Raw genomic sequence first — 23,413 nt, 5'->3', positions numbered from 1 at the left:
CACTGCAGCTGCAAATTCCAGACCAACAGTGAGACCAGTTTGATGGCAAAAGATTGAAAGCTGGCATCTCTAAATATACTCATCTTACACTTCCATACAATACTGGTTTATTTCACTCCCAACATATCTCAAACATGGTTGTGGTATTGTCATAACCTGGGGTTATAGTTTGCCAGGTGCTTTATTGATTGCTGGCTGGGGGTAGTTATTCTCAAACTGTGCATCCAACAAAGATGAAAAGGGTTTGGTTTTTTTTTCTGATGAGTTGGACTGATATGAAAGAAGATTCGCTGGACAACATAAAGAAATCCTTGTATTTCCCATTAGTAGACTTGGTTTTTAAAGTGAATTAGTACAGTCCCTCTGGTTGTTCCAAAATAGCTGCATTTTAAGTATAACTCTACTTCAATGCATTAGATGCAGGATTTTACTTAATGGAAACTTCATGAAAACTCTGTCAAAAATGCTGAAAGATGAATACTTTAGTGATTCAATGCATAGCAGCACTCCATAATGATCTATATAGCTAAGATGTTTCCAATGATATAAATTCAGCAAACTTGATCTTGACCTTGGCTTTAAGGGGTGTGGGGAGGAATCCAGAAGTATGAGAATTAAATGCCCACATTTTGTGGCAAATGTCTCTGTGCAGCAGCACAGAAGTATGGCAGAATTGCATAGAATTACACAGAGACAGGATATTTAACCCAACTGGTCAATGTCAACGTTTGCATTTTGCAAGAACCTCCTTTCCTCACCTTGTCAACAAATCTTTCAATTTCTTTCTCCTTCACATGTTTATCTCGATCCTTTTGAAATGTGCTGACCCTATCGCTTATAGAATAGTGTAAGTCACACCATAGTTTCCTAGAATGCCTGCAGATAACCTGGGAGGTTCCATTGCTAATACATAAGGTTTCAGCAACTTCAGTCCCAGAAATGTTGGTGCCATTTTCTTTTGTTATCTGTCAACATACCAAAGGAAATTTTCACCAAATTTGGCCTGTGGTGAAGTGAGAAGTTGAAAATGGAACCTATGGTATTCACTTGGAAGTGGACATTCCTTTCAATCTATAGTTGTGAACATGACCTCCCCAGAGCTCAACAGTTTTAAAAATCCCGTTGCATTCTGACCTCAATTAGAATGAATGATATAGAATCCCTACAGTGTGAAAACAGGCCCTTCAGTCCAGCAAGTCCACACCGACCCTCCAAAGAGTAACCCACCAGACCCATTCCTCTACTGTTCTACATTTACCCCAGACTAATGCACCTAACCTACACATCCCTCAATAGTATGGGTAAGGCTAGCATGGCCAATTCACCTAACCTGTACATCTTTGGATTGTGGGAGGAAACCGAGCACCGGGATGAAACTCACGTAGACACAGGGAGAATGTGCAAACTCCACACAGTCAGCCGCCCGTAGCGGGAATCAACCCCGGGTCCCTGGCGCTGTGAGGCAGCGGTGCTAACCACTGAACCACCGTGCTGTCTTCATCTCAAAAACATGACAAAGCCATTCAATAGATCTGCATGCTAACTTCTTTTACATATTCCTTTGCACATTGGGCCATCACTTTCAAATATAGAATTGTTAAAGGAGCCTTTGGGTAAAGTTTGATACTTCTGCCATCCTTTCAACAAATATACTTCCCATCTAACTTATGTCAACCAGGTTCAATACAAACTTCAAGAACATATTTTCTTGGTACTACATACAGTGCAAGTTTCTGGTCTTTTTCAGACCTTAGTTACAATCTCTGTTTAAAGCAGATTTTGCTGGCCTGCTGGAGTGAACTGTTAAAATCCAAGTTGACTTCCCAGTTGTAACACACTATTGGGGTGTTACCTCCCACCTATTCAGGTTTTTTAAAATTTATATGTTGGACCAGTTGACGTACTACTTTTCTCGGTATGTTCTGACTTCATTCTGGACTTCCTGGTTTTAGATTATTTTTCTCTTGTTCCACTTACTCTACTTCCTCAGATTTTATTTGGATGGTTTCTTAAAGATTGCACATTTTGTGCTTTCATTTAATATCCCTCGATATGTTGATTGACTCCTCTATGTGATTGAAGCATCTTTGTTTCTTTTACATTCATTCTTCTCTACTCCAACCCTATTAAAATGCTTTCAGATATTTTAGTTTGTTCTGCTGAAGAGTCTGCATTTAAGCACAGCATTTTTTCTTTATGAATATTGACTAAATGTATGCATAAACAACATTTTTTTGTTTCTTGCTTTCAGATTTCCAGCAGCTGTAGTATTTTCCAATTTATTGGTATCCAATACTTCTTGATTTCCTTGACTCCGTGTCTACTTTTTTCAACCTTTGTAGTGATTTGATGTCTGAACTGGGACCCTACACCTTATCTTCTTAATTAAGACTAAATTGACTGATAATGTTCAGATTTTTGAAGTAAACTTTGGTAATTGAAGGATTCATGATGAGATTGGTGCTAAATCAAACAGATTTCTTTGGTCCATTTGCCCCAGCCAGCTACTTGAAAGAGTTATCCAAATAGTTTCGCATTCCTGCTCTTTCCCCATGGTCTTGCAAATGCTCCCTCTTAAGAATTTACCTAATTCTTTTTTCAAAGTTATTGTTAAATCTGCTTCAGCCAACCTTTCGGGCAGTGTATTTCGTTGCCACAACAACAGTTAGTATAAATTTGTTTTTCCTCATGTCATCTTTGGTCCTTTTGCCAATTGGAGGCCCATTTTGATTATTGGATTAGCATACAATACTTTCAGTCTTGGGATAAGACTTCAAACCCAATAACATATTGTTGGAAAAACAGTTAAAATAAGCACTGGTCTGTTTCAACACTCCAGGCATTATTTTGGAATTAACAGAAAAATATTTCTTTTATGGACTTGTGCAAATTTATTGAAAACAATAAAATGTTACTAGAGTGCACTGAGATTATTACAACAAATTTAATTGAAGCAGAGCAATTTTCAAGTCATCTAATGTAAAACATTGTAATAGGAAATGGTCGTATTTCAGAGAGATCTCTTTACCAACCTTGTCACAGTAATGAGGAACAGCATTTTAGAGACTAAATTTTGTTCAAAAAAGGTATTTTTAAGTCATGTCATCTTGCTGACATGGAGCATAGCTATGATTTTTAGCTACAAAGTTAGGGGTGTGCTTAACCTTGCTCATCATGGTTCAAGTATTTCCCAAAAGCAAGTGGAGCAAAAGGATAAATTTTGATGATGGGTGCTAAATGTAAGTTCCTGACCTTATTGAGAGAACATTTTTAGCAGCTTGTATATTCCTTGTTCCAGGTCACAAGAATCCAGTGTGAAATGATTGCATTTCTTCCACTTCTTGTAAAATTGTTTGTATCTGTATAAAATAACTTGGCATTATGAAGCGGCAAGTCTGCAATATGATAGATATATGCTGGATGAAGGGTTTTTATGGTGCTCTCATTCTAGTCAGTGGCAGTACTAAATGCAACAAGTTTTGTAAGTCCCAATGGAAGTGCCTGTTTTCAGTCAGGGCTTCTAATGACAGCTGAAGTAGAAAAGCCTAACCTGTCTGGGGAAGCCCAGCAAGCGCAAAATGGAGGAGAGGACACTTCCCATTTTTGGCCGCACCATTATTCCTTATTCTGCTAAGTTTTTAAAGGTCTTAGGTCTTTAAATGAATGCTTTAGGGATGAGTGAGTGGGTGGGAGGATGGGTAGTCAGTTTGGATTTTAGTTGCTTGGGGTGCAGTCAGGTTGCAGGAGCAGCTGGGTTCGTTGGATAGTTGGGTTGGTTTCAGGTGAGTAGTCTGATCAGATCAGGGACAGTTTTGTTTTGATGTGGTGACCTGATCAAGTTGCATGGTCAGCCATGCATAGTTGGATCATATTCAGTGGGGAGTTGGTTGTGAGGATAATTAGGCTAGGTCGCGTGGATGATCAGGATGGGAGAGTGGTCATGTCGAGAGTTGATAAAGAGAATTGAGTTTAGGGTACTGATTGAAGGTGGTGGGAAGCAATTGGTTGTTATGCTCAGTTCCATCATGTGGCTAATCCCTGAGTTAGATCACATATTAACTAACGCAATACTTGAAATTTAAAAACCCAGGTAAGACACACGTATCAGCTCAAGATTCTAAGTGAAGTCAAGGTCAGAAACATTTGGAAGGGTCCCAGGGAATGGAAATCAGTCCATCACAAGTTTAAACTTCTCAAGCATGTGCGCACCTGAGGGCTTCAGCAGAGTTCCTATGCACAGCACAGACTTAAGGTTGTAGCATGGACATCCAAAGATTTAGGCTTATATGTTCAAGCAGATTTGCCAGTTACAGTTGACATGAAGGATAATTCATTTAGCAGTCACATACTATGTCAAATATATTGTGTTATTTTGCTAAGGTGTGTATTCAAGACAGGAGGACGTAATTGTTAAGTTATTAGCCTTTTAGGTAATTCAGAGTTTACTAGTTTTTGTCAGAAGTTTGGATATTGGACTGTGCTTGTCAGTTTTCAGGTGGAGTTCGGAATTACAGGTCAGAAGCAGGCAACGTTTTAAAGTTTATTTTTCACCTGGAATAAAACGCAACATGTGAAATGTGACATCTGCTACAAGACATCTGGAGTGTTGCACCTGGGTGCATTGACATACTGCAGCAAAGAAAGTCTAACACAAAATCTTGCAACTATTCAAGGCTGCACAGAAAGCTCTACAGCTATCAGTCAAATTCAGCCACGTGGAGGTGACCTTTTCTCCCAGCTGCACTCAGGGGCTTGGAGAAGTCTGCAGGTTGACTGCTGTCTCACTAAGTGGAGTTTATAACATATGGTCTAGCAGCAGGAGGTGGCTCCTGCCATCTTTTAGAATAAAACTAAGTTGGAGTTCGAGGGAGTAAGTTTAAAGAAAATAGATACATTTACTTATTCAAATAATGAATCTTAATGTAATAATATATCTGATAATAGCAGTTTAAAAGGCATCAGCCATAAATCCATTTACCAGCGTTTTACTGAGCAAACTTTTCTCCTTTTTACACCACGTAGTTCAATGATTATGTATTCCTGAAATATCTCCACAGAAGCCAATATCCCATCACCAAGTCACCCTTTATTTGCATGTGCACCGTATATGGACTCTGACCAGCCAGCTCAGAGCCAGTCTCTAGAGTAGTGAGAGTCTCTAAGACTGCCGTTTATATCTGGCAGCCAGGACTCCCTGAGCGGCCCAGGTTAACAGTTCCAGTCAGGAATCTCATATTCCATGAGATCTATCTGGTCCTCCTTCCAATCACTGTAGTAGCCTATATACTTGGCAACCTGCTTCCTTTCCTTCCAGTTGAAAGATGTTCAGGAAGACATAGGGCATTTACACATCAGTACTCTAAGAAGTCTGCTTTCAACTTAGCACTCAAGTAAAGTGAAATGACAAAAAGATATCCTTGTACTTACTTAATTTCAGTTAATTCCACATTGAGCCATGAATCAATGTGCCTTTCCAGCGTGGCCTACACTGACAGATCTGTCTATCATTACAAATGGAATAGGGTTACAATTTGAGCCATCAATTGTAACACTATATACAACTTCTTTTCATGCTTTATCCTTTCTATTAACTTGAACACAAGATGTAGATACATACTTTGTAATATCACGCAGTCTCTGGTCAGGCTATAGAGTCTTTCATGCTGCAATTTCGGAAGCCATTCATTTTTTAAATGGGAACTAGAAGAATACAGGCATGACTAGCAGTGTTCTTTCAATACTTCAAATTTCTCATTTAAAATGATGGCTAATAGATTTATGGCAACACTTTTACATGAAAGTCAGCATTGAGAGTCCTGGATTAGCTGTGATAGTTCCTGATTCATGATATTGCATGCAAATGTTCCCAACTGTGCTGTTCCTAAGTCAGAAGGATTCTCTCCTACATTGGAGAATTGGCAGCAGGTGCAGATGATTCATAAGTATTCACGGATAACTCATGTTACATGATTGGTATGTAACTCTCCAACTTCATTAAAGTCTTAAATTCTTGTCTGAAGACAACCACCATCTCTTGCCTGAAATGAAAACAAAACGTGCTGGAGGAATTCAGCACGTCCAGCAGCATCTGTGGAGAGAGAAAGCAAGTTAACATTCAAGTTCCCATAACTCATATTTTTCTGCTATGGTTCTGAAAAAGTCACATTGCACTCAAAGCATTAACTCTGTTTCTTTATCTACAGATGTTGCCAGACCTGCCAACTTTCACCAGCAGTGTTGTTTTTTTATTTCACATTTCTATCATCCTCAGAATTTCACTTTTATTATATTTTGCCTGTTTGAGTTAAATTTAGTGATATAATAGAGTGCTAGAAACAGACTGAACTTATATTTTGGACTATTTTGATTTGAGGAATCTTAAACATTGAAGAAAGTTCAACAACTTATTTTATGATTTGTTAGTTTGGCAACTTGAAATGGCCCATTATGATATTATTTTCATAACAACACTGCAGACTACCATGGTGCCCCATTAATGAAGAACTTAACCCTAACAAACGAAATTTATAAATTTATTAGTCCAGTCCATGATGTGCCACAAGACATGGTAGCATGAGTTTTATCTGTCGTGACAACTTTTTACCAGCCAGCAGTTAGAACTCAATCTAAAAATCAGTCACTGTAAAATTAATGAAGACTGCTTCTGGTATCTGAGGTCATGCTGGAGATCTGTTTCTTGGCTGTAGGTGCTCTACATAAAATGAATTTTGGCAATCTTAACTCAGTGCCCCCTGTTGTGGATTGCAACTTGAAACTGCCACAGAATTTGAAATTTGTGATTAAGTTGGTCATGTTAAAATTCCAGCTGATGTTATTACTGGAAAGTCAGATCCCAGTCAGAAATCTGGCTTGATAGACCATATTTTTATTTGTTTTGGTTGTAACAAATTCATCCCTCACTTAAAACTAAACATGCAATACTGCAGATGAACAACAAAACAAAGGTTTATTACAGAAGAAATTAATATAGCATAGAATAATCCAAATTATCTATTTATAACACAAACTCCGAGATATTAAATACACAATAGAAATATAACTCATTAATCCCAAAACACTCTTTTATAAATTGAAATGAAATAAAGCAGCTATTTTGTAATTTTCAAAGCATGCAACTCGTGCAATACTCATACCAATATCTGTGGTATCTAACATATCAATAGGTTTAAATCATTTGTGATTTCAACTTTTCATCTGGAATAACAAGAGAGAGTGTCTTACTGGAGCTATCATACAACTGAACTTCACTATTCAGCTTTAGGGAACCTCTTCAGGGTTTTAACCCAACATGTCTGATCTGGGACCAACAGTAACATTTCATGCTAAGGGAATTTTGTTCACTATATATCCTTGCCTTCTTAGGAGCACTTTTCTACATAGCCATACCATTCCAAGGAACTTCCCAAGAATGCCCGATTCAAAGTCAAAAGTGAAACTAAAAGTCTCTCACCTTTAGGCGTTTCCTTTAATCATGCAGAAATGCCCAATTTCTGAACTCTCTACCAAATCTTGAAACTCTATTATTTACATAGGTTGTAAATAATCTAAAGTAAAATAGTCCATTAGTGGACAAATCCCATTCACTTTAAAGCTAGGCTTCAAAATCTGTTCTTAGAAGAATTTGCCATGGTACGGAAATGCTTTCAAGTCAGTTCTTAACTTCGGAAACATAACATGCACTGGTTATTAACTCAAAATAAAAACAGAAATCCAAACTTTCAACAAATAACATTAAGAATTAATCACATAACTCCTAAAATTTACGTCACAGTCATCTCACACATAAGAGGTAAGGTGCCATATGCAGGGAGCAAACCTTTACAAGAGTGCAGTGAGAGTTGAGCATAGCACTGGGATACATTGTGGCAGGACAGTAATGGGAACTTTATTCATCATCAGAGTGTGTTGAAACTGACATGGGAGTGTTTGGTGTGGATGCAAGGTTCTTGGTGGAAAATATTCCACTTCCCTTGGTGAAAACAATAAATAGGAAATTGATTTCTAAAGTAAATCAAGTTCCATGTAGTTCAGAGAGCATCTATGGATTGAATGAGAGAATTTTTATGACACATGCTTACAAGAGAATTATCTGCTGATGTATTGCATTGTATTTAGCAAGCATACTGGCAAAAAATATGATTTAAGCATGAGACTGTATGCATCATAAGGAACAGTGGTCCATATAAAAACACAGGAACAATGTATTGAAGGAGGGCATTTGTATTAACTTACCTCATCGACCATGGCTTAATGGGAGAGAGAGCCATGGCTCAATGGCACCTTGCATATGAGTCAGAAGATTGTAGATTCAAGTTCCACTCCACATACTTGAGTGCAGTGTCTAGGCTTACAATCCAACGAAGTACTGAGACCAAGTGGAAATACTGTCTAAACTCTTAGGTGGAATAATTTTGAAGACGAACATGAGAGTCCTAATCAGTGTCCTGTTAAGTATCTAAACTAGATCAAAACAAAAATCTGGTTATTGTTAGATTGCTGTTTATTATACCTTGCAATGTACCATTTGAGTGTTTCTTTTCTAACATTACACGGTAGCGACACTTCAAAATTGCCACACTTCAAAAACTATCAAGCACTTAGGACATGATGAAGTTTTGAAAGATGGTGTAAGTCTTATCATTAAACCTGTGGTCCATTATCTGTTATTTTGTTCAAATGTTTCTGTTTCCACCACCATTGTATCACCTGCTAATGTACCTAAACAAATCGCTGCATGCTGGAACAAGACATGGATGCTGATGATATAATTATTTCATGGCATTCCCCCTGGTTACTGTGCCATTCAGTGATTTACTCACTGGCCTGTATACAGCCCTGTTTGCCATTCCATTTGCTGTTCCACTCACTGTATCTCCCTCCCTGCCTCTCTGTTCACTGCTACTTTGGGAAAAAAGGCAATGTGCGAATTGGTCAGAAAGGCAGCAAGTGAATCAGTGGAAGTTCAGAAATTGCAATTGGATCAGCTATGGAAGGACACTAAGAAGGACAGCAAGTGGAATAGTGAGGGATATCGACTTAAACGGCAGGAAGGATCTACTGAATGTCTTTAAATAGTGATAAATAAATTTTAAAGTCAAATGTTTGTTCATTTGTTTATACTGTGTACATTATTTGAATGTAATGAATACAATCTAGCAGAATAAAAAATTTAAAATTTCTACATATATGTTATCAGAAATATTTGGGTAAGGCAAAAATGTGTCAATTGCAGGCAGAGTCAAGAAAATTTATAATGGGAAATAAAGACATTGCAGAGACACTAAATAATTACTTTGTATCTGTTTTCACTGAGCATTATACAAAATATGTCCCAGAATTAGAAATCCAAGTGACTATGGAGCATGGGGAGTTGAAGGAAAATAGTATTTCTATGAAGGTTGTACTGGGGACATTAATGCTGCTGACAGTTGATAAGTTCCCAGGACCTGATAGTTTACATCCCAGACCAATGAAGAAGTGGTTATAGGTGTAGTCAATGCAACGGTGATCACTTTCCAAAACTGCAAGCTAGACTGGAAGCTAGCAAATATTACCTCACAAATTTTTAAAAAAATAACAAGTGAGAAAATAGAACAACAGACCTTAGCCTGATATCAGTAGCGGGGAAAATGCTGGAATCTATCATAAAGGATGTATTAAATGGAAACGCAGAAAAACATGATCTGGTTGGGCATAGTCAGCATGTTCTATGAATGGAAACTTGTGTTTGGGAAACCTTTTGGAATTTCTTTGAGGGTGGTACTAATAAAAATTCATAAAGGAACATAAATGGACTTGGATTTTCAGAAGCCTTTTGATAAAATCCACTGCAAAGTTGAAGCACATGGGATTGGAGGTAATATACTGGCATAATTAAGGATTGGCTAAATGACAGAAAATAAGTACACGTAACTGGATCATTCTTGTATTGGCAGATCATGATTAGTGAGTTCCACAAGGATCAATACTTGGACACTACCTGTTCACAATAGATATCAATGATTTGGACATGGGGACCAAATGTAATATTTCCAAATTTGCATTTGGTGTAAAGTTAAGCATGGATGTGCTTTTTTGAGGAAGATGTAAAACAGATCAGGAAACTGTGGAAAGGCTTAGTGAGTAGGCAGGAACATTGCAGATGGGATGTAATGCAGACATTGTGAGCTTATTCATCTTGGTAGGAGGAACAGATGTACAATTTATTCTTATACGGTGAGAGATTGGAAAGTGTAGATGTATTAAAGAGCCCAGGTATACTTGTCAGTCAGTCACCGAAGGCGAGCATGCAGGTGCAGCAAACTATTAGAAAGATTAATAGAATGATGGCTTTTGTTGCCAGATGATTTGAGTTCAGAGAAGTCTTGCTTCAATTGTATAAGAGCTTGGTTAAATTGGGTCTGGAGTGTTGTCTTCAGGACTGTGGTCTCTTTTTCTCAGGAACGATATTATTGCCATGTAGGGAATATAACAAAGGTTCACTGGGATGATGGGACTTCCCAATGAAAAGAGGTTGTGCAAGCTGGGTCTGTATTCTTTCGAGTTTCAAAGAATGAGAGGTGATCTTATTGAAATCTAAAAAAATCTTCAATGGATCGGTAGGATAGATGCTGGTAAGGTGTTTCCCTATTTGGGAATTTTAGAACCAAGGTCACGATTTAAAAGTAAGGGGAGATTTATGACTGAGATGAGTAGAATTATGAATCTGTAGAATTCTGTACCCCGCAGGGCTGTGGAAGCTCAATCTTTTAGTACTTTTAAGTTAGTGATTGACATCATTTTGACTCCCAGTGCCATAAAGGGTTGTAGGAATTATGTGGGTAAAAGGCATTGAAGTGTTTAATCAGCCATGCTTACATTAAAGTGCAGGGGGGGCTTGACAATTTGAGTGACCTACTTCTGTTCGTATGTTCCTATTTAAAAGTGTCTTTTCTTTCAGGTGTCACTATGAAATTAATGGATGAAGTAGCCGGTATCGTGGCAGCTCGTCATTGCAAGACCAACATCGTGACTGCATCGGTCGACGCAATAAACTTTCACCAGAAAATTCAGAAAGGTATGACTCTTGCAACTTTCACAATCCTTCCCACAAGACTATTTGGAAAGGCAAGGACTGATTAGGGATAGTCAACATGGCTTTGTGCATAGCAAATCATGTCTCACAAACTTGATTGAGTTTTTTGAAGAAGTAACAAAGAGGATTGATGAGGGCAAAGTGGTGGACGTGATCTATATGGACTTCAGTAAGGCATTCGACAAGGTTCCCCCTGGGAGACTGATTAGCCAGGATGGATCTCACAGAGTACAGGAAGAAATAACCATTTGGATACAGAACTGGATCGAAGGTAGAAGACAGAGGGTTGTGGTGTTGGATTGTTTTTCAGACTGGAGGCCTGTGACCAGCGGAGTGCCACAAGGATGGGTGCTGGGTCCACTACTTTTTGTCATTTTTTAAAATGATTTGGATGTAAGCATAAGAGGTATAGTTAGTAAATTTGCAGATGACACCAAAATTGGAGGTGTAGTGGACAGCGAAGAAGGTTACCTCAGATTACAATGGGATCTTGATCAGATGGGCCAATGGGCTAAGGAGTGGTAGATGGAGTTTAATTTTGATAAATGTGAGGTGTTGCGTTTTGGGAAAGCAAATTTTAGCAGGACTTATACATTTAATGGTAAGGTCCTGGGGAATGTTGTTGAACAAAGAGACTTTTGAATGCAGGTTCATAGTTCTTTGAAAGTAGAGTTGCAGGTAGATAGGATAATGAAGAAGGCATTTAGTATGCTTTCCTTTATTGGTCAGAGTATTGAGTATAGGAGTTGGGAGGTCATGTTGCAGCTGTACTGGACATGGGTTAGGCCACTTTTGGAATATTGTGTGCAATTCTGGTTTCCTTCCTGTTGGAAGGATGTTGTGAAGCTTGAAAGGGTTCAGAAAAGATTTACAAGGATGTTGCCTGGGCTGAAGGAATTGAGCTATAGGGAGAGGCTGAACAGGCTGGTGCTGTTTTCCCTGGACCGTCGGAGGCTGAGGGGTGACCTTATAGAGGTTTATAAAATCATGAAGGGAATGGATAGGGTAAATAGATAAAGGTCTTTTCCCTGCGGTGGGGGAGTCCAGAACTTGAGGGCATAGGTTTAGGGTGACAGCAGAAACATATAAAAGAGACCTAAGGGGCAACATTTTCAAGCAGAAGGTGGTACACGTATGGAATGAGCTGCCAGAGGGAGTGGTGGAGGCTGGTACAATTGGAACATTTAAAAAGCATCTGAATGGGTATATGAATAGGAAGGGTTTGGTGGCATATGAGCCAGGTGCTGGCCAATGGGACTAGGTTAGGTTGGGATATCTGGTTGGCATGAATGAGTTGGTCCGTAGGATCTGTTTCCATGCTGTACATCTCTTTGACTCAATGATTCTAAGAGTATCTCCATTGGCTCTGTCATATTATAATGTAAGCATTTTTTCCATGAAGTGGATTGCATCTAATCCACAAATTATAAATACCACTGCCTGTTTAATTTGTATGGTTTTGCCTTTAAATGTTGCTTCAAAATCAAAACTTTCAAGCACATTCCAACAACATTAGAACAACAATTTCTCACACCACTTCTAGCAACAGGGGAACCAAACCACAGAAGAATGTAATGCTCTATTGAACATATTTACTTCATAGTCAGTATTTTAAAACAAAATCACCACATATTACTCTTTCAGACAGTTCACCAGTTCTGGAATTTCTTTCTTAAAGCACTCTGCTTTCTTAATGCTCTCCTCCTTTAAGATATTCTTTTAAATTTAACACTTTGGCTAAGCTTTTGGTCACCTGACCTTATGACCGAAATTTTCTAATTTCGAGATTGTTGGAGACTGGACATACAACAGAAGATCTACCTCATGACTTTCTGCAGGTCATGACATTGGAACATGCATGAAAATTGTCCATGGTGTCCCTGATGGAGAATTCCCCTGTTTCCTGTGACATTTTGCAAACATCTCTGAACCACAGAGTCATAGAGATGTACAGCACAGAAACAGACCCTTTGGTCCAACTCATCCGTGCCAACCAGATGTCACAACCCAATCTAGTCCCACCTGCCAGCACCAAGCCCGTACCCCTCCAAAGCCTTCCCATTCATACACCCATCCAGATGCCTTTTAAATATTGCAATTGTACTAGCCTTCACAGAGACAAGAGAATTGAACAGTTTCACCCAGCTTACCTCAGTAGTTACTCAAGGAAATTTAAAGCAGATTAAAACATTGTCTAATTCTAGAACTGACCCCTGTCTCAATTAAGTCCAGTTGTTCACCTAACCTGATCAACTAATCCCCTCAACCTGACTACACCAGCCACGTCAACTGCCAACTCCACACCGCCCACCCCCCACCCCAAACAGAACCATCAACTACCTTGACCTCACTATCTCCCCATCAACCACCATAATCAGACCCTACTATCACCCAGCTTGACTACCCAATTGCTACCTCATCCATCTAACCACTTACTTCTTCACTGCATCCATCTGCCCACCTTCCTGACCAACTCATCAGCTTATTTAGCTATCCATATCACCTAACTATTAACCTGCTCATTCATCCCCCATCTATGTTCTCACTCACCTTTGCGCCTGTTCACTTTCCCATCTATCCATTTACCCATCTCACCCACTCAATCATCTACTCATCCTTTTGCTAACACACACACAAACGATTTGATGTTTAAACTTATCATGCATCAGCTCGTGCTGTAAAATGTTGTGTGTTCTGTCTTCCTTTAACTCTGTCTGCTTGTCTGTGTTTCCGTGAGGGATACTGTGCCCTGTATTTCTGTGATTGTTGGGTTTGGAAACTCCTAGAAAAAGAAGTGTGGAAACATCAGATTGGGAGAATCTTCATGTGCTTAGAAGTCCAATATCTCCTTCTGTAACTTGGTTGCAAATTTTGTTTGATAACAATCCTGTGAAACTACTTGAAATGTTTTATTATCAAGACGTTGGAAATATTGAATGATTCCGGATGTAGTGAAACGATTTCTAGTTCACTTAACAACGTACTATACAACCCTGTGACTTGTTCATATAGTTGTTGAGATCCATTTGTTTACAGTCTTGAACCATTTTTGGTTTGAACATCATTTTCGAAATGCATTATTTTTATATATTTTACATTAATCTTTCGCAAACAAGAAAATTAATACTCAATTTTAATATTTCTCCAAGAAAATGAACTGAATCTCAGCAGTCACTCTTAATGTTTCAGTTTGCTTCATAAAGCGCTCTACCAAGTTTTTACCCTTACCCAGAGAGTCATAGAGATGTACAGTACAGACACAGACCCTTCGGTCCAACTCGTCCATGCCGACCAGATATCCCAATCTAGTCCCACCTTCCAGCACCTGGCCCATATCCATCCAAATCCTCCCTATTCATATATCCATCCAGATGCTTTTTAAATGTTGCAATTGTACCAGCCTCCACCACTCCCTCTGGCAGCTCATTCCATACGTGTACCACTTCTGCTTGAAAATGTTGCCCCTTAGGTCTCTTTTATATTTTTCTGCTGTTACCCTAAACCTGTGCCCTTGAGTTCTGGACTCTCCCACCCCAGGGAAAAGACCTTTATCTGTTTACCCTATCCATTCCCTCCATGATTTTATAGACCTCTATAAGGTCACCCCTCAGCCTCCGACGCTCCAGGGAAAACAGCCTTAGCCTATTCAATCACTCCGTATAGCTCAAATCCTCCAACCCTGGCAACATCCTTGTAAATCTTTTCTGAACCCTTTCATGTTTCACAACATCCTTCCAATAGGAAGGAGACTAGAATTGCATGACCTCCCAACTCCTATACTCAATACTCTGACCAATAAAGGAAAGCATACCAAACGCCTTCTTCAGTACCCTATCTACCTGCAACTCTACTTTCAAGGCGCTATGAACCTGCACTCCTACCCAGATAGGCAATCTTTGCATTGGTTATTTATTTATCTTGTCCTTACCTGCTTTCTGCAGGAGATGGTGGGACTTTGTGAAGTGTAAGTGCCAGTGATGACAGTCTTTGTACATAACCACGTAATCTGGTTCAGGGATAAATATTGGCCATTATACCAAGAACTGGATCAGTGGACCATTATACCAAGGAGTCCTTTGCTCTTCTTTGAAAAATTGCCAGAAGATCTTTTGTGTCTACCTAAGAAGGTGATCCTCTTTGTCTGAAAGTTGCCACCTGATAATTGTCTCTTTCTGTGCTGGAAATAACTGTATGAGTGGAACTTTCCTTTTCAGTAATCTTGTCGTCCTGAATTATGTGCCCAAGTCTCGAGTTTAAGGCTTGAGCCCATAATTTTCTAAGATAGAAGGGACAGGAGTATTACCTTGTCATTGCAGATAAAACTACGAGAGGATTTTTTAAAAAAAGAGTTAACATAGTACAATGAAACATAAAACAAATGTCTTGGATACATGCAACAGTTGTATGAATATCTGATGGACAAATACAGCTGATTGTTTCAAACTGCGGGGCTCTTCAATTTCATTGAGCAGTTTCAATCTGAAATACTAGTCTCTCTTTCAGTTTGAGGTGCTAGCATGCCCTGTTGCAATTTGTCCAGGATCCTCTGATTTCACCACCGAATTGCAACATTTGCAGTTCTCCATTTTACATTATTAAAACATGGCATCGTAAAGCAGAGAGAAAACAATACAATCTACTTGTACCAATGTCTATCCTTTGGAACTATCCAATTATTTACAATGCATTGCCTTTTGCACACAAAGCACTGCAATTTTTACTTTTCAAGTATGCATCCACTTCTCTTTTGGAAGTTACTGATGAACATGCTTCTCCCAACCTCTCAGACAGAGGATTCCAGACCCCATTCCGAAGTGGTGAAGTTTTACTATTTGGAATGGTGTCGTTTACAGATTGTTTGCATGTCCAAAGATTAGTTCTCCTTCAGATTTGGAACTCTTCAATCACATGAACTTCTTAAACTTTTCCTGTCAAGATCTTCACAGGAGGCAATTTAACTCGCAAACCATGCCAGCAAGTTGCAGACATTCCTGTTTGTTAACAAATGCTTAATAAGATAAAGCATTAAAAAGTTATTTTTACCCAGACAGGAACCAGCAATGTCCGTATTCCAATCGAGGTTTGGCTGCAATGAGTTGTGGAATAATTCAGATAATATTTCAATTTAATTGGTTCCAGAAATGCTGAACTGAGCACAGGAAATGTTCTTGTTTAGATTTGTGGTGATTTCTCTTTTAAATTCAGGGAGTGCAAGATGATTAACATGGGGTGTTCATGTGTAATATTCTATTGGAATATTCTTGATAGTTCTAGTTGAAGTAATATTAGTAATATTTTATACCTCTCTCCATGGTTCAGTGAAATCGGTGCTGCAAAAACCATTGCTGGTAGGAAACCACCTTGAGAATACCAACCAATAACTTTAAAGTGACTGTGTCACTTTGACAGGGGATAAAATGGTTGATTTGATTACAGATTTAAAGAGACCAGTTACTGATTAAAAAGGCTTAATTTTTTTATACAGCAGATATTAAAGATACCAACTTTAATGAGTGGAGAGTGGTGTTTCGCCATTTGGAACAGAACAGTCAACTCCGTAATAGCCTTAAATGTATTATTTTTAGTGAATAGTTCTTTTGCTTGTTCAATTGTCAGAATATTCAGTTGCAGACAGCATCACAGATAACATAGGCACTGTCTTCATCTGATGTCCACACTTAACCATTAACTGTGTCAATCTGAAGCAGAAACCCAGGCTGTTTACTCTCTGATCCCAAGCTCAGGAGCACTGTATTTGTCGACATAACAACAAGTGCTTGAATTTAGAAGTAATTGAAGATTTCTTATTCATTGTACCAAGTTGATAGCAGCTACTCAGTGTGAGCTGGACATCAAATTTGGATCCTTGCTCGTGTATATGACTTAATAGTGAGCTTGGTTGTAAATAACTTGTTAATGAAACACTCAGTTACCTTGGATATTTATGGCTGAGAGTATGCAAGGCAGAATTAATGTTGAATATTTTTGTTTATTTCACACCTTGTTTCAGCACTACTGATATCAGTTGCCTGAAGCTACTTTGGAATTTAGGAACTAGAGAAGCTGAAATGGGACTGCTAATGGAATCACAGTGACTCACTGTGAAGTTTCAGTGTTGTAAAGACAGGATGATAGATGAGGGGGATTATCATGATAATAATTCTGGCACATCTATGTCACCAGCTGAGAATGTATCAATTTGTTTGACAGCCTCACAGCATTTTGTGATGTATTGATTCCTTGGAGGGTTCTGCCATGCGTTGAGACCGATGATCTTTTCTTATATGCTTTTGTGATTGAAAAATTGCAACAAAAATGTTCTTTCAGTTCATTTGTAATATTTTCTTTCTTTGAAAGACTTGCTTTATAGAACATAGAAGGATACAGCGCAGTATAGGCCCTTCGGCCCTCGATGTTGCGCCGACCGAATCCTACCTAACCTATACTAGCCCAATAACTTCCAAATGCCTATCCAATGCCCACTTAAATGACCATAAAGAAGGAGAGTTCACCACTGATACGGGCAGGGCATTCCATGAACTCACAACCCGCTGTGTGAAGAATCTACCCCTAACATCTGTCCTATACCTACCACCCCTTAATTTAAAGCTATGTCCCCTAGTAACACCTGACTCCATTAGCGGTAAAAGGTTCTTAGTATCTACCCTATCTAAACCCCTAATCATCTTATACACTTCTATCAGATCTCCCCTAAACCTTCTCTTCTCCAATGAGAACAGCCCCAAGTGCCTCAGCCTTTCCTCATAAGATTTTCCTACCATTCCAGGCAACATCCTGGTAAACCTCCTCTGCACTCGTTCTAAAGCTTCCACATCCTTCCTATAGTATGGCGACCAAAACTGCACACAATACTCCAGATGAGGCCTCACCAGAGTCTTATACAACTGCAACATGACCTCAGGACTCCGGAACTCAATTCCTCTGCCAATAAAGCCCAGTACACCATATGCCTTCCTCACAGCACTATTTACCTGGGTGGCAACTTTCAGAGATCTGTGTACATAGACACCAAGATCCCTCTGCTCATCCACACTACCAAGTAGCCTACCATTAGCCCAGTAATCCATCATCTTGTTATTCCTACCAAAGTGAACGACTTCACACTTAGCTACATTGAATTCCATTTGCCACATTTCCGCCCAGCTCTGCAACTTATCTATATCCCGCTGTAACCTACCACTTCCTTCCTCACTATCCACAACTCCACCGACTTTGTGTCATCCGCAAACTTGCTTACCCAGCTTTCAAGTCCTTCCTCTAGATCATTTATAAAGATAACAAAAAGCAATGGTCCCAAAACAGATCCTTGTGGTACACCGCTAGTAACTGCGCTCCAAGATGAACATAATCCATCAACTACTACCCTCTGTCTCCTTCCAGCCAGCCAATTCCTAATCCAAACCTCTAATGTATCCTCAATGCCATACCTCCGAAGTTTTAGCATTAGCCTACCATGGGGAACCTTATCGAACGCCTTACTAAAATCCATATACACAACATCTACTGCTTTACCCTCATCCACTTCCTTAGTCACCTTCTCAAAGAACTCAATAAGGTTTGTGAGGCACGACCTGCCCTTCACAAAACCATGCTGGCTATCCCTGATCACGTTATTCCTACCCAGATGTTCATAAATCTTATCCCTTACCATTCTCTCTAAGACTTTGCCCACCACTGAAGTCAGACTCACTGGTCTATAGTTACTAGGGCTATCCCTACTCCCTTTCTTGAACAATGGGACCACATTCGCTATCCTCCAGTCCTCTGGTACTATTCCCGTTGACAATGACGACATAAAAATCCAGGCCAATGGCTCTGCTATCTCCTCCCTAGCTTCCCATAGGATCCTGGGGTAAATGCCATCAGGCCCAGGAGACTTATCTATATTCATCCTTTCCAATATTCCCAAAACCTCTTCCCTGCATATTTCCAGGGCATCCATTCTAATTATTTGTGATTCCATATTCACATCAGCAACAGTGTCCTGTTCCTGAGTGAATACTGATGAAAAGTACTGATTTAATGTCTCTCCAATCTCCTCCGCCTCCACACACAACTTCCCACTACTATCCTTGACTGGACCGATACCTACCCTAGTCATCCTTTTATTCTTGACATACCTATAGAAAGCCTTTGGGTTTTCCCTAATCCTACCAGCTAAAGACTTTTCATGTCCCCTTCTCGCTTCTCTTAGCTCCCTCTTTAGCTCCTTCCTGGCTACCTTATAACTCTCAATCGCCCCAACTGAACCTTCACGCCTCATCTTTACATATGCCGCCTTCTTCCCTTTCACAAGGGACTCCAATTCCTTACTAAACCACGGCTGCCTCACAAGGCCCTTTACACCATGCCTGACTGGTACATACCTATCGAGGACACGCAGTAGCTGCTCCTTGAACAATCCCCACATCTCATTAGTGTTCTTCTCTTGAAGCCTGTTTTTCCAATCCACACATCCTAAGTCATGCCTCACTGCATCATAATTTCCCTGCCCCCAGCTATAGCTCTTGCCCTGCGGTGCACGATTATCCCTCTCCATCACTAAAGTAAAAGTCACCGAGTTGTGGTCACTGTCCCCGAAGTGCTCACCTACCTCCAAGCCTAACACCTGGCCTGGTTCATTACCTAGAACCAAATCCAATATAGCCTCCCCTCTTGTTGGCCTGTCGACATATTGTGTCAGGAAACCCTCCTGCACACATTGTACAAACACCGACCCATCTAATGAACTCGAGCTATAGCTCTCCCAGTCAATATCTGGGAAGTTAAAGTCCCCCATAACAACCACCCTGCTACCTTCACTCTTTTCCTGAATCATCCTCGCAATATTATCCTCTACTTCTCTAGGACTATTAGGAGGCCTGTAGAAAACACCTAACAGGGTGACCTCACCTTTCCTATTTCTAACCTCAGCCCAAACTACCTCAGATGGCAAGTCCTCTTCCATCGTCCATTCCACTGCTGTGATACTGTCTTTGACAAGTAATGCCACGCCTCCCCCTTTTTTACCCCCATGTCTGATCCTACTAAAACATTTGAACCCTGGAATGTGCAACAGCCATTCTTGTCCCTGTTCTACCCACGTCTCTGTAATGGCCACAACATCGAAGTCCCAGGTACCAACCCACGCTGCAAGTTCACCTACCTTATTCCTTATACTTCTGGCATTGAAGTATACACACTTCAATCCACCTTTCTGGTTACAGGCACCCTCCTTAGAGATCGCTGCATTATTCCTAACCTCCCTACACTCAAGGTCCTGTACCCTAAAGCTACAGTCCTGGTTCCCATGCCCCCGCGGAGTTAGTTTAAACCCTCCCAAAGAGCACTAGCAAACCTCCCCCCAAGGATACTGGTGCCCCTCAGGTTCAGGTGTAGCCCATCCTTTTTATAGAGGTCCCACCTTTCCCAGAAAGGACCCCAGTTGTCCAGAAACCGGAATCCCTCCCTCCTGCACCATCCCTGTAGCCACGCATTTAACTGCTCTCTCTCCCTCTCGACTCTCTATCACGTGGCACGGGTAACAAACCAGAGACTACAACTCTGTTTGTTCTAACTCGGAGCTTCCAACCTAGCTCCCTGAAAGCCTGTCTGACATCCTCACCCTTCTTCCTACCTATATCGTTGGTGCCAATGTGGACCACGATCTGGAGCTGCTCCCCCTCCCCCTTAAGGACCCGGAAAACACGATCAGCGACATCACGTACCCTTGCACCTGGGAGGCAACATACCAAACGTGAGTCCCTGTCGCCCCCACAAAACCGTCTGTCTGTACCCCTCACTATCGAGTCCCCAAGAACAATTGCTCTACCTTTCTCCACCCTACCCTTCTGAGCAACGGGGCCAGGCTCCGTGCCAGAGGCCTGAACCTCGTTGCTTGCCCCTGGTAAGTCATCCCCCCCACAAGTATCCAAAACGGTATACTTGTTCTTGAGGGGAATGACCGCAGGGGGTCCCTGCACTGGCTTCCTCCTCCCACTCCCCCCCACTGTCACCCATCTATCTTGAACTTTCGGAGTAACTACTTGCCTAAAGCTCCGATCTATGACCTCCTCTGCCTCCCGAATGATCCGCAGTTCATCCAACTCCAGCTCCAGTTCCCTAACACGGGTTTGGAGGAGCTGGAGATGGGTGCACTTCTTGCAAGTGTACTCAGCAGGGACGCTTTATGGTGCTTTATCATAGTTCATGTTCCACCTGCAAGATGCCCTCTATTAAATAGCAGTATCAATATTAAAATAGAAATACTATCTTGGATAAAATAGCAAATCTCAAAATAGAAATGATCTCTAGTCTGAAATTACATCTATCCGGGAAGAAGAGGCAGACTCTATATGAACCTTTTTTCCATGTGTTCAGGAGCTCAATAGAGTTAAGATCAGTTCTGTTCAAGAGGGCCTACAAAAGTTCAATTATTTAACAAAGGACTTCGATCAGAGCCAGGAAACTAGAGGGCTGTCAGCTGACATCTGTTATTGTGGTGGTGTTTATAGATTCCTAAGAGATGCCCATTATAATTATTGGAAAATATATGGGGCTCTTACTGTAAAGTTAATTGAATTTTTACAGAACTTACTCAGTTCTGGGTGAAGGTAGGTGATAGACATTGATTACCTGGATTTTCAATATGGTTCTGACTAACTATTTCATAATAAGTTACTTCATGAAGTAGAATCTTGTATTGTCAGGAAATATTCAGTTAAGTTGCTGAAGGTATCATGAGGTTTGAAAAGTTTAATTGACCAGTTAGTCTTTTCCTGTCCCTCATTTTTATATGTTATTTCTGTGAAATCTTCCAAATTGCTTCATTTAATTAGTTACTTTGAAGTTCAGCCACTGTTGTTACAGACAATAGACAATAGGTGCAGGAGTAGGTCATTCTGCCCTTCGAGCCTGCACCACCATTCAATATGATCATGGCTGATAATCCTTAATCAGTATCCTGTTCCTGCCTTATCTCCATAACCCTTGATTCCACTATCTTTGAGCTCTATCCAACTCTTTCTTAAATGAATCCAGAGACTGGGCCTCCACTGCCCTCTGGTGCAGAGCATTCCGCACAGCCATCACTCTCTGGGTGAAGAAGTTTCTCCTCATCTCTGTCCTAAATGGTCTACCCCGTATTTTTAAGCTGTGTCCACTGGTTCGGCACTCACCCATCAGCGGAAACATGTTTTCTGCCTCCAGAGTATCCAATCCTTTAATAAGTCTCAATCTTATATGTCTCAATCAGATCCCTCTCAGTCTTCTAAACTCAAGGGTATACATGCCCTGTCGCTTCAGTCTTTCAGTGTAAGGTAATTCCGCCATTCCAGGAATTGACCTCTTGAACCTACGCTGCACTCCCTCAATAGCCAGAATGTCTTTCCTCAAATTTGGAGACCAGAACTGCACACAGTACTCCAGGTGTGCTCTCACCAGGGCCCTGTACAGCTGCAGAAGAACCTCTTTGCTTCTATACTCAATCCCTCTTGTTATGAAGGCCAGCATGCTATTAGCCTTCTTCACTACCTGCTGTACCTGCATGCTTACCTTCATTGACTGGTGTACAAGAACACCCAGATCTCTCTGTACTGCCCCTTTAACTAAATTGATTCCATTTAGGTAGTAATCTGCCTTCCTGTTCTTGCCACCAAAGTGGATAACCATACATTTATCCACATTAAACTTCATCTGCCATACATCTGACCACTCACCTAACTTGTCCAGGTCACCCTATAATCTCCTAACATCCTCATCACATTTCACCCTGCCACCCAGCTTAGTATCATCAGCAAATTTGTTAATGTTATTACTCATACCACCTTCTATATCATTAGTATATATTGTAAAAAGCTGCGGTCCCAGCACTAATCCCTGCGGTACCCCACTGGTCACTGCCTGCCATTCCAAAATGGAGCCATTTGTCACGACCCTTTGTTTCCTATCAGCCAACCAACTTTCAATCCAAGTTAGTACTTTTCCCCCAATACCATGCGCCCTAATTTTGCACACTAACCTCCTATGTGGGACTTTATCAAAAGCTTTCTGAAAGTCCAGGTACATTACATCTACTGGATCTCCCTCATCCATCCTCAGAGTTACATCCTAAAAAAATTCCAGAAGATTAGTCAAGCATGATTTATCCTTCATAGATCCATGCTGACTCTGACCTATCCTGTTACTACTATCCAGATGTGTCGTAATTTCATCCTTTATAATAGACTCCAGCATCTTTCCCACCACTGAGGTCAGACTAACTGGTCTATAATTTCCTGCTTTCTCTCTCCCACCTTTCTTAAAAAGTGGTACAACATT

The 23,413-nt window shown here is 40.4% G+C and overlaps 1 protein-coding gene across 2 annotated transcripts in view; it reads left to right on the top strand.

The window, feature by feature from the left end:
* acot7 (acyl-CoA thioesterase 7) overlaps positions 1-23,413 on the top strand; it is a 263,971-nt gene that overhangs the window by 169,807 nt on the left and 70,751 nt on the right. For both annotated transcript variants that reach the window (XM_060852033.1, XM_060852035.1), the window contains exon 7: positions 10,961-11,077. In XM_060852033.1, coding sequence (XP_060708016.1) covers positions 10,961-11,077 — 117 coding nt within the window. The remainder of the gene's footprint in view (positions 1-10,960; positions 11,078-23,413) is intronic.

Source organism: Hemiscyllium ocellatum, chromosome 37 (assembly GCF_020745735.1).
Source record: "Hemiscyllium ocellatum isolate sHemOce1 chromosome 37, sHemOce1.pat.X.cur, whole genome shotgun sequence".
Classification (NCBI taxonomy): Eukaryota; Metazoa; Chordata; class Chondrichthyes; order Orectolobiformes; family Hemiscylliidae; genus Hemiscyllium; species Hemiscyllium ocellatum.
This window is presented reverse-complemented; position numbering and strand designations above follow the sequence as displayed.